The 17,746-nt window shown below is 44.6% G+C and overlaps 1 protein-coding gene across 1 annotated transcript; it reads left to right on the plus strand.

Annotated features, from left to right (window-relative positions):
• Positions 1-11,510: 11,510 nt before the first annotated feature.
• On the plus strand, positions 11,511-12,348 carry gsx1 (GS homeobox 1; the record flags this gene model as incomplete). Its single annotated transcript, XM_083635744.1, has 2 exons — positions 11,511-11,892; positions 12,002-12,348. The coding sequence occupies 2 exons, from the start codon at positions 11,511-11,513 to the stop codon at positions 12,346-12,348; spliced, it is 729 nt and encodes a 242-aa protein (XP_083491870.1).
• Positions 12,349-17,746: the final 5,398 nt, after the last annotated feature.

Consider the following 17,746-nt stretch of genomic DNA (forward strand, 5'->3'; position numbering starts at 1 on the left):
ATGGGGGATAAATAGGATTAGAAAATCGGGGGGGGGACTGATCAGAAAAATGACCACTTGTACAGGCATTAGCGTGATAAGAACTATCTAAAATGATACAATACATTAGTGTTCTGTTACTTTCTGCTTCATTCTGATGAAGGTCACCATGAACGAAATCTTCTACAAATAAACTGGAAGTGAAATCTATATGCAATGTGCGGACTCTACTTTTCTCTCACTACTAATCATCACTCACTGACGTCATCAGTGATGCGAAGTTGAACAATTGTGTGCTGAGTGATGTCACTCTGTGATCAGTGATGGTCACTCGAGCAATTGTGATGTCACCAGTGAGTGATGTCATCAGTGATGCGAAGTTGGGCAATAGACCCTTCTCACGGGGGCCATTTTGTGTCGAAAAGGCAAGGAAAACACAGGTGCAAGAAAAACACTAATGAGGGTTTCCAACTTCCATGATTGGAATGTGGAAACCCTCATTAGTGTTTTTCTTGCACCTGTGTTTTCCCTGCCTTTTCGACACAAAATGGCCCCCGTGAGAAGGGTCTATTGTGTGCTTCGCATGCCAATAGGGCAGGCAAGGCCACGCAGCAGGCGAGCTGCAGGAGAGGCCGAGCTGCGTATGCGAGCCTGCGAAGCGGGCGGCCTGCAGGGCGAGCGAAGCCATGCAGCAGCTGAGCTGGCAAGCCCATGTATCACTTCCAGTTGAGTGACATCACTTCACACACACACACACACGCACGCACGCACACACACACACACACACACACACACACACACACACACACACACACACACACACACACACTTCCTTCTCACCTCGATCCAGCTTAAAAATCAAGTCCCAACATATTTTTTTTACAACTTTTGTGTCTGTTTTTTGTCAGGTTCAATCTAAAATGAGATGATCTTTCAAAATGAGTGGGCAGGTAGGTCAAGCATATTGTCAATTGATATAATTATATCATCATCATCATCTTTTATATACTATAAATTTGCCAGTGTGGCCTGTCTGTTCTCTGTTCTTAGTTTCAATTTTTGTGCCGGCAACACCTACGGTAATTGCCCTAATTACCTAATGATGTGACATCATCAGTGATGTCATCAGTGACGATGTCATCAGTGATGATGTCATCATCAGTGATGATGTCATCAGTCTGAGGCTATATGAGGCTATTATACCGCAGGGCGGGCGAGTCTAGGAATCAACCGTGCGTAGTCATAAAATTGCAGGTTGGGGTGTGTTTGTTAGTCATGATTTTGCTAGCAAATCATGATATCATCAGTGACATCTTCAGTGATGGGAGAAGCAAATCGTGACATCATCAGTGATTTGTGACGCAACTCACCACATCATCAGTGACATCATCAGTGATGTCATAAATCCCATAACATGTTGCGCCCATGGCGCATCATACCCTCTCCACCCTATAGATATTTATGCGCGGAAAAGGAAGTGACGTGGCTTTTTCGTCACTTCCGCTTTCCTTTTCCGCGTCCGTTTCGGCTATTCACTAATAACGTTAACGCATAAACACATTGCATAGAACTCAACTTGTCTCACAACATGGAAAATTACTGGAAAGTCGGGGCGCAAGTTGCTATTTAGACTAAACAGTGGAACGCGGATGCAGAAAAGGAAGTGACGGTGGCAGGAGAGGCGCGCTGTACAGGAAGCTGGGAAAAACGGTAGGGCTGTCCCAGAGTCTATTTTTCAAATAAAAATAGACTCTGGGTTCCCAGATTGCCATGCACCTAGCAACCCAGCACTTGACCTGGACTCAGTCAACCACATGGCAGATAGAAATTCATTATTATCAGGGATGAAACACAAAGCAAAACCTATTGATTGGAAAAGAAAACTGAACCACATTTTAACCATGCCTGTCACATAACTGCTGACACTCATTTTGCTTGTGGTTCTCTGCTTGTCAGTCATTTCTCCTGTTGTCACTGATAGGCGGCTTAACACAGATTACAAGCCTAGTCTCTAGACCCGTCATTTGGAGTGTACGCATGTGTTTCTATATGCATGCATGTAGGGTTTTCCTTGCTGAAAATGAGGTGGAGGTGCTACTAGAGCCCAACTAATAAGGGTTTTTGAGGCTGATACAGATTTTTGTGGGGGGAAATTCACAGGTGGCCGATATAGTGATTTTCTATTTATTTATTTATTTTTAGCTGGAATGAAAATAGATGTTTTTCTATGTGGATTGTGCATCAATATGACTATGCAAAGGTACTCAGAATCCTGCTTGCACTTGTTAGAAAATAGTGTTTTCCATGAAGATACCTGTCAAGAGTTTTGTTGAGAGCTGGAAGTGGCAGGAAATTAATACTGTATTATTATCTTATTCGCCGTAATCTATATTCTGCACACACACATTGCAAAAATGGCGTTTATTGCCTCTACCCAATTGGCTACACAGTCCCTCCAAGGGTTGGCATTTAGACACGCCCTTATCCACTGCACCTCCATGACAGTGTCACTGGAGCTCCATGACGGTGCCACTGGAGCTCCATGACGGTGCCACTGCACCTGCATGACGGTGCCTCTGCACCTCCATGACGGTGCCTCCATGATGGTGCCTCTGCACCTCCATGACGGTGCCTCTGCAGCTCCATGGGTGCCAATGGAGCTCCATGACGGTGCCTCTGCACCTCCATGACGGTACCACTGGAGCTCCATGACGGTGCCTCTGCACCTCCATGACGGTGCCTCTGCACCTCCATGACGGTGCCACTGGAGCTCCATGACGGTGCCACTGGAGCTCCATGACGGTGCCTCTGCACCTCCATGACGGTGCCTCTGCACCTCCATGACGGTGCCTCTGCACCTCCATGACGGTGCCTCTGCACCTCCATGACGGTGCCTCTGCACCTCCATGACGGTGCCACTGGAGCTCCATGACGGTGCCACTGGAGCTCCATGACGAATGTCACTGGAGCTCCATGACGGTGCCTCTGCACCTCCATGACGGTGCCACTGGAGCTCCATGACGGTGCCTCTGCACCTCCATGACGGTGCCACTGGAGCTCCATGACGGTGCCTCTGGAGCTCCATGACGAATGCCACTGGAGCTCCATGACGGTGCCTCTGCACCTCCATGACGGTGCCACTGGAGCTCCATGACGAATGCCACTGGAGCTCCATGACGGTGCCACTGGAGCTCCATGACGAATGCCACTGGAGCTCCATGACGGTGCCTCTGCACCTCCATGACGGTGCCACTGGAGCTCCATGACGGTGCCACTGGAGCTCCATGACGAATGCCACTGGAGCTCCATGACGGTGCCTCTGCACCTCCATGACGAATGCCACTGGAGCTCCATGACGGTGCCTCTGCACCTCCATGACGGTGCCACTGGAGCTCCATGACGGTGCCTCTGCACCTCCATGACGGTGCCACTGGAGCTCCATGACGGTGCCTCTGCACCTCCATGACGGTGCCTGTGCACCTCCATGACGGTGCCACTGGAGCTCCATGACGGTGCCTCTGCACCTCCATGACGGTGCCTGTGCACCTCCATGACGGTGCCACTGGAGCTCCATGACGGTGCCACTGGAGCTCCATGATGGTGCCACTGCACCTCCATGACGAATGCCACTGGAGCTCCATGACGGTGCCTCTGCACCTCCATGACGGTGCCTGTGCACCTCCATGACGGTGCCACTGGAGCTCCATGACGGTGCCACTGGAGCTCCATGACGGTGCCTCTGCACCTCCATGACGAATGCCACTGCACCTCCATGACGGTGCCTCTGCACCTCCATGACTGTGCCACTGCACCTCCATGACGGTGCCACTGGAGCTCCATGATGGTGCCTCTGCCAGCCATGGTTGCTATGAGATTTGTGACATAACTGCGAAGCCTCTACTCTGTTCTTAGCTTCAGGAAGCACAGCTTCAACTAGGCCTGTGTCAGTTGACGTACGACACATCATGTCATATTCACATGACAGCACTGTTTCAGCGTGCAGCTTGGCCTCTTGCTTCGCAGCGGGGGGGGGGGGAGTGTTATTAAGTTGTAATAATGTGTGTTGAGTAGGGGTGTCACGATACACTCAGTTCACGATACGATACGTATCACGATACTGGGTTCACGATAACGATACGATACGATACGATTTTAACAATATTTTTTTAAACTTGAATAATGACAATATATGACTGGAAAAGTAGTATTTTATTTGAAATGCACAAATACAAAACATGCTGTTGTGGGAAATTGTTATTACAATAACAACTAGAAAAAACATGAGATTGGAGATAAGGCTTATCTTGAAATAGAATGAGTTACACCGTCACTTAGATTTACTTTGAACTAAAAGGTTTCTCAGCAGTATAAATTCTCATTATGCATCTTCAGTTTTTCTTCAAACTCAAACAACAAGACTTTTCTTAGTCTATTTTTTATGCATCTTCAATTTTTCCTGTCAAGTAAACAGTTTTGCCAGAAACTCAATTGAATGGTTTCTCTCCTGTATAACTTCTCATGTGTCTCTTCAGAGACTTGTTCAACTGAACTACTTTCCACACATTGAACTTCAACAAACAAAGACGTTTCTTTGTCTATTTTTGGGGAAAAAAAAAAAAAAAAAAAAAAAAAAAAAATTTTTTTTTTTTTCACGATATGAGATTTCATCTCAACGATACATATCGTGACGTTTTACTATCGCGAAATTTCGTGGGACGATATATTGTGACACCCCTAGTGTTGAGTGTATGTCAAATGTAACTTTCCTAGCAGAATCTGTTCTGAAATCACACTGGTATGCATTAAGATGCAAACGGCTACTCATACAATATGGCAGTGTCTCAAAGGGTATCGTAACTTCCTTCCTGTGATGCTGATGGTTTGTCAAGTTGTAGCAGCTGGATCTCCTAACCTAAACTTGACTGCAACAAGTGACATCATCGTTTATCATCAAAGCAGAAAAAATGCCCAAGCTGACAATCTATCTTTGCCCCATGTTCACATTTTCATTTGAAATAGTAATAAATGACATATCGTCAGCATCATCATTATCATCATCATCATCATCATCAGTATGTTTGTTTCTCTGTTTCTCTGTCCCACTGTGATTGTCCCACTGTGATGTCATAAATCCCACTGTGACATCATCAGTGATGTCACGCGCAGCGGCCGAGCTGCGAATGTGAGCTTTTGCGATCACACTGGACGCCTATTCCACGCTGAACCTGAGCCGAGTCACAAGCGCCTTTCCTCTCTCCCGGCTACCGAGTGTTTTTTTTTGTCACGTGTGGTCCCGAATTATCATGGGTAGGTAAAATAAATCTGATATAATGTGCTATTGATCCTGGATATGTATAACCATGGTCTCCTTCTTGGGTCACTGTTGTCATAGAGAACTGGATGCTGTTGTACTAAGTGGATTAACTTTTCATTGTCCATCTTGTTTCTTTGGTCGCTATTCTCTCTCCTGAAGATTTGTTTACCGACGGGGAGAGAGCCCCACGTGATAACCACCCGTCAATCACACTCTCTCTCTCTCTCTCTCTCGCTGTTGTAGTAACACTATTTTATTTTGAAATTCAGTTGACTTTGCCATTTCCCACGGATATTGTCGCGTTTTTCCTTCATGGCTTGACAGAAAAGGTCTGCCTTCACGCGCCTAGTCGGCTTGAAAATAGAACTCACGCCTAAACGATAAAATCGGCGCAGCTCAGGCGAGGCGTGGGTACACACGCAAGGTTCACGACTTCACGGTGAGCGGGGAGGGTGTCATCAGTGGTTTATGACATCACGTGATCTATCGAGCCATCTGGAACCATATGACACCATTGGCGTAGCCTAGGTAAACCCAGCCCCCACGTGACCTGCTCTCTCAGTTCCCAGACTGAGAACAGGTCTGAGGGCAGGTCACGTGGGGGATGGGTTTACCCAGGCTACCATTGGCGATGGTTCACGACTTCACGTTGAGGCGCCCTGTGTACACAGCCTCATTGACTAAAAGGGACGCCTATTTAAAAGCGTGGGTAAAGGCAAGGCGTAGGCAAGGCTTGGATGCTGTGTGTGAACGTAGGCTAAGGCCAGTGGGAAGATAGAGCCTGTAGAGTCCTTAGTAGAGGGGGCTTTCGAGCCTTGTTGATGAGGCTGATGGTTGTGACGAGGTTTTGGTCTTGACAAACCTGTTTCCCAATAGGGAACATTTTAGAGGTTGTGTCCATGCAGCTGGGAGGCCATGATTTTATGAGACTGCTTCAGCGCATGGCTTCAGCAGTGGTGTGCAGGTCCTGAAGGGATGAGCACCTTTTTGATAGGCTGCAGTCTGCTGATGTCCTTGAGAGTAGCAGCAGCATAAGAGACGGTGATGGAGCTTCACCCTCAGGTAAGGATGGACTCAACAATGGAGGTGTAGAAGTGCACCATCGTTGCCTTTGGCACTTTGAATTTCTTCAGCTGCCACAGGAAATAATCCTCTGCTGTACCTTATTGATGAGAGAAATATTCAGCTCCCATTTCAGGGTGATGATGGTCCCCAGGAAACGGATAGACTCCACAGTCGCCAGCTTACTGTGGATTCACCCAGGGTGAGCGGGGAGGGTGTCATCAGTGGTTTATGACATCACGTGATCTATCGAGCCATCTGGAACCATATGACACCATTGGCGATTTATGACCTCATCACTATCTGTGAAGACAACAAACTGTCTGTGACATCATCAGTGATTTATGACATCACTATAGTATAGCGACCTGGACCTCATCACTGTCTGTGACATCATCAGTGGTTTATTACATCATCGGTGATATATGACATCACAATAGGAGTGACCTGGCCACCCGGCTGAGCCGTCTAGAACTGTATGACATCTTCGTAACCTGTGCACTTTCTTTCGTGGGGTCATAGAACTGTGTGACATCATCGGCGACCTGGCCACTTTGGCGACGTATGACATCATCGGCCACCTGGCCACTCGGCCCCTAGTGGCCACCTATGACATCATCATTTCTTTCTTTCTTTCGCGTGGACATACGGATGGATGGACATATGGACAGACCCTCTCATAGACGACTCGGCCCCTAGTGGCCACGCTGCAAAAACAATTAAAAATACGTCAGAGCCATGCCGCTGCTCTGGTTAACATATTTCATCATCACGATGTACCGGACCAGCCGACCTTTTCCTCAAACAAAAAAAAACTCTCGTAACGGACATGCCCATCTTTTATTGTCACACGAACACCACAATACATGCATGCGGCCACAACACACTCATGCTGACGGTGGCCGGTGAAAAGTGTCCTCTGCATTTAACCCATCCAGGCATGTCCTTTCCTCCGAGGGGCAGGCCAGGAGCAGTGGTCGCTTTCTCGTACAGCGCCCGGGGACCAACTTCGGATGTTGTCGTCACTGGTCGGATGACGATGACGATCTGATCTTCTGCATGTTTTTAGTGGGGGGGTTATATACGGAGGAACCCCCTGGGGGGAGCACGGGGAGAACATGCAAACTCCACACAGAGAGAAAGGCCCTTACGACGAGATAACCCACCTGGGCAGTAGGCACTGAAGATATGGGGGGGAACACAACCACAGCGCTCACAGTGTCCCAGGCGAGAATCGAACTCAGGACCTTCTAACTGTGAGGCGACAGCGCTACCGACTGCGCCACCGTACCCCCAAACAATTTATAAGCTGAGCGTAAACAAAATTTGCAATTTCAGGAAAGTATTTCTCTACTAGCGAAAATAGTCAATCATAAAAACACCAGTCTTATCCTTTAACTCTTGTTAAACCTGGCTCAGGTAAGTAACAATGATGGAGTCATACGCCAAATAAAAGTATACCAACATTTTATTAACTAAAACTAAGGACTGAATGGTCTGAAGGCTTTTAAAGAACCGGGCTGAGATGTCTGGTTCTTTAATTCCTCATATTTACAGGTGCAACTAAACACATTCTGCATATAGCTCACTCAGGTTCAAGTCCATGTTCACCTGTAGCACCCTAATATCTGTCAAATCCCGGTTCCTCAAATGTCCCTCTGGTGTGTGTCTCTCTCTCTCTCTCTCTCTCTCTCTCTCTCTCTCTCTCTCTCTCTCTCAAGGGTTCATTAGTCCCTATAGACTGCTGCAGCCTAAACATATTGCACTATTCAGCTGGTACTTATGTGTCATCTGTTATCTTTTGGACTGGTGTTTGTGGTGAGCATATGAATGATAATCAGGCCTTTGTATGTCCATAGAGGTGCAGCAGGATCTGCAGTCTGCGAAGTTGCCTTAGGGGGAGATTAGGAGGGGCAGCCGGCCCTCTGTGTCACGTCGACAGTCACAGCGCCCATCCGTGGCTCGGCCAAGCCCCACTGGGACCTTAAATCCTGTTACACTGTCAGCTAAAACCATCATTTGTATTAGAGATGTGTGGGTGTTTAAGTGTGTGTACATATTAAGTGTGGGGGGCATAGTGTCTTAAACTATGAATTATTCATACTAAAAGAAAAGGAGATATTGACTACATCTCCATAAACAGACTGCTCTCTTTATGTCATCAGGCACGAGATCTTTGGATATAATTACATAAAAGCCCATGAAAACGTGCTTCTCAAACGGCACAGCATGGCACTGGTCAGTGTTATCATCAGGGCTGAATTTGAGTGATGGCAATTGTTCGTACTTAATATCTTATAAATAATTTACTTTTTCCAGGGACTTTGCTTTTCCCGCTGTCACCAGTACTTTTTACCAACCCACAGCTGAATTGTGTTGATTATTTATACAATGAACACATGAAGCTATGCTGAATTTGTTCAGCTCATTGGTTTGTGATATAGAAAAAAAATCATATTGATAGGTGATGCAGGAACATAAGAATGTGAAAAAATATATTTTTTAGTTTGGAACTAGCAGCATAAAGTATAATAGAATCATTGTGGTGTGAGTGGGCTATTTTCCTCGATTATTTCTCTCAGTAACAAGTCATTATGGAGAATGAGATTCTTTGCACTTCTGGCCTGCGCCTCCAGAGGGAGGTCAAAACTATTTGTCAGTCTCCAGTTGGGATTGCAAATTAGGATGAGCCTCCCTGCGTGACGACCCATGAAACCTCTATTCCTATCCACGGGGTGACTGCTGTACATAATGTGAAAATTAGGGCCTTTGATCATATCTTTATGTTAAGCAATACATCAAGATGCCACAGCCAGCCGACTACATGCCATTGTTACAGCTATTTACGGAATAATTCATTCCGATTGTGGAGTGTTGAGGCCAGTACAAAATCTCGATCTATTTTATTCTGACTTCTTTAGCGCACACATTATTCAGGAGCTTTATGATGGCGATAAGACATCTGTTTTCGATGGTTTGTTTTATAAACACATCATTAGCCTACTCATTATATTGCTATATAAGTATCAGAATAAATGCTATGTAATTGTATTTACAGGTCCCAGGAATTGCAATGATTGGCAAATTAGTTAATGGCATAAAATGAAATGACGACTAAAATGAATATGAAAATGGCTCTCGAATATAACAGGTGTGACTCCATATAACATGCTCGTAATTTGTACCTATTTAATTGCGCACCATAATTACAGGTCTATCCTTTCTGCAAGATTAGTGATGTGAAGCTGAGCCCATTATGCCTATTTTATGAGGATAAAAGAGATCGCATCACCATCATGTGGGAATGTGTTTGAGCTCAAGAGCCACTTCGCTGGACTTCGCAATTTCTGAAAAATTGTGCCTTCAGCAGATGACATAAGGGAACAGTAGACAAAAATAAAGCTAAATAGACTAATGGGGAACAATCGACTGAAACAACCCTTTCGCATGCTTGCATGCTGAATGAAACAAAATTTTATATTTCAAAGGAGTCTAATACATTTCAGTTGAACTCTTACAGGATAAACAACAGCATGCCCTTTAAAATTATTCGATCAGCTCACCATTATGCCTATTGCTCCATTAGAAAAAAGCGCTATAAAGGTATGATCACAGACAACACAAATATAGTCACTGGCTGCGATCATTGCACCATAACGTAGCCTATAGGTTACTGGGGCGAATAGGTTTGTTTATTTCACAATTCCTCATTTTGTGAAGAGATTGCTGTCAGAGATTCGTTTCAACATGTCAACACAACTATTCCTCTTGGTTCAGAACTATACAAGAAAAAAGCAAGCCATATGGAGAGAAATCGCATTGCACTATTTACTCACATTGTGCATTCTGGATGCCGTCCCGGGCCTTTGAAGTTCTTGTTTAGAGGCTAAAGTGAAAGAAAATGTTTTCCTATTACTTAATTCAATCAGAGCGAGGCGGGGGCTTCACGCGCCGCGCATTGGGCTCCTCTATGACAGAGTCGCCTTTGTTGCGTCTATCCGCCGCTGTCACACACTTTAATTCGACTCTCTTTCTCTCTCATTGAAAACTCTCCACAATGACATTCAATAAGGGCCGGCAAGTGAAAACCTGGTTATTTTTACATATTCTTTCCCCCGACTCGGCAGGGGCCCGAGCAAAGGAATTAATCACTGCTCTTTAACAGCATTGCCTTCAGGCAATGACTTGTCCTTTTTTGTGCCCAGAAATGACACATTAACCTTAAAATGGATATAGAAAGCATGCATACCCGATATACTTTTGGATTTAACTGTTGCATTAATTTGCGCTCAACCCACTTTAGGACAAATAAACAAGTTACAGGCCATAGGGCCTGCATTTATAGCCTATATCCTACATGCATACAGAATAGCCTATAGCCCACTCTCCGTTGGCCAGTGTGGGTGTTTATTCAGAGAAATAACTTCAAAAGGATGTTTCAGAAAACATTGCAAAAAATGGTAGGCTATGCATAACATGTCATTAAAGCTTTTGGACATTCATTGCCCGCTCATAATTCTATAATAGGTTATAAAAAATCTATGAGTCTGTATAGGCTATAACGCCAGCAAATTCATCTATCAGATATAGATTCTACAATTGACCTGACCTAGAGGCAATAGCGAAGCTGTGAAACTTTCTTAAAGTTCTCCTGAGTATTTCTCGTTATGCCCACACGCAGACCCACAAGGCTACATTAAATCAGGCCTACAATTTCTAAGACAAACTGAATAGCCTGGCTTTCCGAATGTGACAGAAATGTTTTCTTTCACGAATTTAAGCTATAGCTATATGATAAAATGAGTGATGATAAAAGGTAGAATGGGCCTTGCCGCCTCTTGCGGCGTGGGTGGGGCTGACAAGAATAGACTACATTATGCAGTTCATTTAGTTAACAAGTGAAATAATGGGGAAGCGTGCAGTGGGAATGCCGAGAGAAAGGCACAAAACCCTATTGAGAGCTCTGGGGCGCTTACAGCGTAACCGTCACATGGCCGAACCGAGTCCACAGCATCATAGCCAACCGCTATTTAAAGAGGCGCGGCCGCTGCTTCAGCACCACTTCGCTGTCCACCGCGCAGGCAACACGACGCACTGACGCGTTGCATGCTTCAACTTCACCGAGACTACAGCAACAAGTCCGCCACCATCAACCATGCCGAGGTCTTTTCTCGTGGATTCCTTGATTTTAAGGGAGGCGAACGACAAAAGCACCGAGAACAACCCGCCGTTATTCCCCTACGCCGTGCACTCATCTCACCACCCGGCGCACACGCTGCCGGGGTCATGCCATTCCCGGAAAGCGGGGCTGTTGTGCTTCTGCCCGCTGTGCATGACCGCGACCCAGCTACACCCGTCCCCGCCGGCGCTGCCGCTCCTCAAGGCGTCCTTCCCTGCCTTCGGCTCGCAGTACTGCCACTCTGCTCTGTCGAGGCAACACGCCTCCTCCAACGGCATCAGCCTCAGCCACGGCCCGGGGATATACCAAGCTGCGTACTCGGTGCCAGACCCGCGGCAGTTCCACTGCATCTCCATCGGTGAGTATAGGATGAGTCTGAAACAATACAGAACAAATCCAATGTTTTCTTGTCCCTGTATTCTCGCGCGTAATACCTGTATAACTGACGTTCTTTCTTATTTTCACAGAAAGCAACAATGGCAAACTTCAGAGCAGCAAGCGCATGCGCACGGCCTTCACCAGCACACAGCTTTTGGAGCTGGAGAGAGAGTTCACCTCCAACATGTACCTCTCCAGACTGAGGCGCATCGAGATCGCCACATATCTGAACTTGTCCGAGAAGCAGGTGAAGATCTGGTTCCAGAACCGCAGGGTGAAGCACAAAAAGGAGGGCAAGAGCAGCGGCCACAGGACGGGCTCACACAACTGCAAATGCTCGTCCCTGTCGAGATGCTCAGAGGAAGAGGAGGACGACATGCCCATATCTCCCTCCTCATCCGATAAGGAGGATGTAGACCTGTCCGTCTCCCCCTGAAGTTCACCTCGACTCCCGACAGAGTTTGGTCCTCATGATGTGAAATTTTTGAATGCAGCCAAAAAAAGACTGTTCCACGTGTGTTCAGTCGTCTGTACAGGAAGAAATTATATAATCAGGGAGTTGCCCTGAATTATTGTATAGTTGTATACATGTTGTACGTTTTGTATGTAGTTTTTTTCTGAAAACGCTCCATTTGTTGTTGCCAATGCGGCATATTTGTAAGACAAACCCAAATGACAAAATCAATAGCAACATTTGTTTATTAGTATTTTGGGGAAGACAGCGGTATTTTGTATACATGGTGAATACTGGTTAGATTCATTCTGTGTGGATGGAACTGTGACTAAAATATGGAAAGCTGGAGAGAAATTTCCTCGACATGGTTTAGATCACTCTGAAATTATATCTTCAGTGTAATTGAAAAGTATTTATTTATTTAAAAATGTTGATACTTAAATAAAAAATATTTCTGAGTGGTAGCTATGTTGTCGTCATGTTACTCTTGCGCACCACTGGGAGCGCATACTCAAGGCACGTAAACTCAAGCCGTTAACACTGGTAATTGAACTTAGACTGGAATGAAATAAGAATACAACTAAAAGCATGCAAGACAAGCCATTTGTGAGTAATAATAATCTTTAGTCAAAAAATAGTTATATGCATTTTGCAAATATTAATTAGATCTCCTCTATTTAAATGGTATGCTGCGCTTCATGTGGCAGCAGGTCAGGTGTAGGTGCAGTGCATTTATAGCCATTTTCAGACACAAGATAAGTTGCATGAAAACATTGCTGTGCATATCTTTCAAAGTTTCAATATTCATTTTTTACGCGCAGGCGCAACTGCCGTGCGCACAGGTTGTTGGATGTGAAGGCTATTTGAGGAGAATACTTAAAAAGTGTATAACAACGTCGATATTCTTTGTCATAAGGGCCACAAATAATATTGGTGGGAAAACACAGTTGTAATACTTCTGAGAATATTTTCTTAGCTTGCCCTGTAGCCTGCGGACAAAATGTGTTCGTATATGGGGACAACTAAGTAAATCGATGGCTCTAAAGGAGTAAATCAAATGCTTGGTAATCTTTATCATGCAGCAGCTGATAAAGACATTGTTGTGAGTCTTCATATAGTCTTTCCCTGGGGGACACTCCAAAGCAGGAGCCTGCGTGGCCCTTCGGAGCTCTTGTCAATCTTCATCCCCACTGAAATGATCCGTCTCGTGTGACTGAGATAATGATCACCATGGGTGTATAATAGTGTACCAAGAGTGCGCACTTCCTAATATATTTATCTACGAACATGAAAATAAATGAGAGAGAGGCTGTTTGGTGTCCATGATGACCCATATTGTTCTATTGTTAACACAGCGCTGCATGCGGTCAGGTTTGTTGTCTGGTTTATGACCTCCGGTGTGTTTTGGTCATTCTGCAAGCCTGGTCATCTCAAACAGTTCAATTTTGTATTATGAAACCCTAATTATTAATTAGCATATCATTTGGGATGGGCATTTTATGGCAACTGTTTTAAATAAGATGCCACATGAAATCGTATTCTTAAGCCCTATATATGGAGTTGTTGTTTTTTTGCAATGGACTTGGCCTATATTGATTTTGATCACATTAAAATAAAATAAAAAAAACAATCTGCGAAGTTTGCCTATAGGATTTTCACTGCAGTTCAAGAAGTATGATCTCTTATCACCAAAGCATCCCCCAAAACACCGTGCTTTTGGAAGTTTAGCCTATGTGCCCAATTTTGCGCGCCTATTTTACGCACCACTACTGCTGCTCGCTGATTCAACCGTTGGTTTTCTAAATTACATTTATTACGATGAATAGGGTTTAAATGATATTTGCTTCCCAAGAAACGCATGTCCAGACGTTTTTTTAGACCATAAACTGTTATTAAATGGGTGCTGCACATCATCTGCATCATTGTACTTTTTGGGATGTGAAGTTTCTTAGTTTCAGTTTAATTTAATTGTTCACTTAACCATTTTAACAAAACTCGAATATTTGCATTTGTTAAGAAATGGGATTAGACTATTTTGTTAATTACACCATAGAGCCCCATTTTGCTCACATACGTCCTCTGCAAAGCGTCCTTTATCCATTCAATAGCCCGGGGGTATGCGCCCTGGGGGAGCTTATACGCTCGGTGCTCCAAATGCTCAATTTATTTATTCTTAATTTTGTGCCGATCAATTCATTGAAGCAAAAAAGACTACGGTGTCTTTTTAAAAAGAAGAAAGGCGAATTGTTGACGTAACCTTGGCGGAGCTGAGGAGAGGGCTCCCCTGACGCTGGAGAGCTGCTTGAGTCAACAGGCGCCCATCTAGCAGACTCGCCCTTGTCTTTATTCCGGCTAATTTTTTATTTACGGCTTTTCTTTGACATGTCTCTTATCTATCAGATTAAAAGAACAGCTTGTAACAAATCAGTCTGCACGATTTACAACAGCATTAAAAGGGGACAAAGGGAGCAGGCCGTCAGTACCTGAGAGTCTGGTAGACGGCGCGGCGCTGCAGCTGATTCGATGGTTTGAAAATACGCACGAAACAAAATACTTGAATCCTGAAAAAGAGCCTTTGTACGTTTCTTTAGAAATCAAGCAATTCTGCATGACAAAGGACAATTAATAAGCCGTCTTTTCACGACCAGCAGCTGGTTTCCCCGTCAAGGAAAGTTGGAAAAAATTCAGACTGAATGCGCGCAAAAGCCCTTTGCGCGCAGACAGCAACCCAAGGTGACCCATTTGGCACAGTTAAAATAACCAAGCCGAAGTAAAAGCGAGGGAACTGTCAAAAACATTTAAGCTGAAATATCTTGAAATTGCAAATCCCTTTATGTGGAGGGACGCTGCCGATGTGGGTTAGTCGTACAAAGGAGGTGGTTAAGTTGGAGAGGCTTTGGAAACGGACACGTGGCTTCTCAATGAGAGCTCTTTTGGACCCGCGTGGCTTGCTGTGGCACTGCACATTCAACCACTTTAAACTTATCAGCTCAATGAACATACATAGTCCGTGTAACATATTATTCTACAAAATGAAACAAAATACTTTATAAACTTATAAACACTTTTATACATTTATAATGTGTTTGTTCATTTTCAGAGCAAGTATATGCCCTCTGCTCCAGTCTTGCAGTCTTTCTTATGATTGTTATTGATGGGAAAGCGGGGACACTATTTTCCAGGATTCTTTTTAAAAACTCGTAATGTAATGGTTTATTGTTTTATCCTCACAACTTTTCTCGGGTGGATTACTTATTTTTATTTTGTGGCTTGTTTATATTGCGTTCTCTTGTTTTTTCGTCAAGAAAAATGAGATGGAAACATTTTGTTGATATAGCCTAAATGTTTACATTCCTAAATGTGAGCGACATGCATATCAGAACGGCATTTTAAACATTTTATCCATTATTAGAAAGAAAGTGTTTTTTCTGTATGTTGCAGCTGATGTGACAGCAGCATGCACCTGCTCGACCTGCGACGGACTGAAAACTGTTGCCTTTGTTGTTTAAAATGTCTAGACCTGGAGAGAAAAATATGTGTCCCCTAAATTGTTATATGGAGCTGCTAGTGGTGATAAAGTGTAAGCAGCCAGCTGCTGTCGTCCTAAGGAAATCACTGATGGCTTTGGAAACTCCCCAGTCTTTTTTGCTCTCCCTGTAACATTTGAACACCATAGCAGAAGCTGTCTAATAGCTAATCAATAATACACGCTGAACGAGTGACACCCAACTTTTCAGTTCCCCCTCTAATTGAATATTCAACGTGCGTGCCGACTCCGAGCCTCGCTTTTTTCAGGGCGGTGAGAATCCGGCTGTTTAATTCTGGGCCCATGCACCAGCAGTGTCAAGGGTCGACAAATAATGAACTGCGCAGACATAAGTGACCTCTGTAAGCGCCACCTTTGGTCCTATAAGAATGCCTCTGATTGGCTTTTTGTTCAAATATTAGGTGCCATTTGGATTAAATTACACTGCTTTTTTCCTGGCACAATGTGCTTGCCTGCCACCACGTTTTGCCCATCTATGTGAATGTTAAAAGTTAGGCTTAGCCATAGGCTACAGAAATGACAAAATACTGTATTGTTCTATAACCACATCGCCCATTTGTGCGACTAAAACCCTAAACATAGGCTATTTCTGTGCACCTTGACTTTGAGTCATAAACTATAGCTAGCCCGTTTTTGAATTATGCCATTATGCAGGCCGTGTCAATTTTCTATATGTCTTAGTGTGATTGTAATTTGACTATATTTTTGCCAACCATGGAAGCAGCGAATAGCCCAAGAAGAAACTCATGAGAGGCAAGGGCAATACGTTCTTATAATGAAGGCAGAAACGATCTCTCTCTCTCTCTCTCTCTCTCTCTCTCTCTCTCTCTCTCTCTCTCTCTCTCTCTCTCTCTCTCTCTTCTCTTTCTCTCTCTCTCTCTCTCTGAAAAACAGGCAGAAACGATCTCTCTCTCTCTCTCTCTCTCTCTCTCTCTCTCTCTCTCTTTCTCTTTCTCTCTCTCTCTCTCTCTCTCTCTCTCTCTGAAAAACAGGAATACCGTCGCCTCTCCTGGCTGTGCGCTACAATAAGAGATGTTGTAGCAGCTTGTGTGTCTGAAGAAGCAACTGTAAAAACTCGCTGCAGACTGTTGCCAGCTGGTCTGTTTATCGCACAGTTCACTGGCTGTGCTCAAATCGAGGGTGAGTCGCACAGGCGCACAGTGCATTGTGGTACAGGCGCGCCATCTGCTGGCAATGGAAGGTCATTTGAATTGTGCACATACCATGAATGGGGGCGGTAGTGCCTTGGCTGGTGGTGAGGGCAGAAACTTTAATGATAATGAAAATAACCACATATATATATATATATATATATATATATATATATATATATATATATATATATATATATATATATATATCACTCTCTAACAGACGGCGAAGCTACATCATCATGAGCTTCTAACAGAGCTGCCCAACTGCCTACCCTGATGGTCACTGTGATACAGTATGTGTGAAGTAGAAAGGTGTGATGAGTTCCATAACATGCAACAAGGTTGAGACTGCTTGAAGAGCAAGCCCCCATACAGGAGGGCGATCTAATCTGTCTGTCTGACCCAGAAATGGAGGAAGAGTTCATTGAGGATGATGATGATGAGACATACATCGATAATGATGAAATACATGAGGCAATTGATGCCTTTATTGATGATGTCTATGATCCATCCCAGAATTATTATGGGTATGGCTATGATTCAGAGGACACAGATCCCAATTGGGTGCCATAATGTGTAGGGCAGGCAAGGCCACACAGCAGCCGAGCTGCGGGCTGCGGGGTTTGCAGACAAGGGTGCTGCCAGAAATTCCAGGACAAGATGTCACATGGGTCCCCAC

Source organism: Poromitra crassiceps, assembly GCF_964638095.1.
Source record: "Poromitra crassiceps genome assembly, chromosome: 1".
Classification (NCBI taxonomy): Eukaryota; Metazoa; Chordata; class Actinopteri; order Beryciformes; family Melamphaidae; genus Poromitra; species Poromitra crassiceps.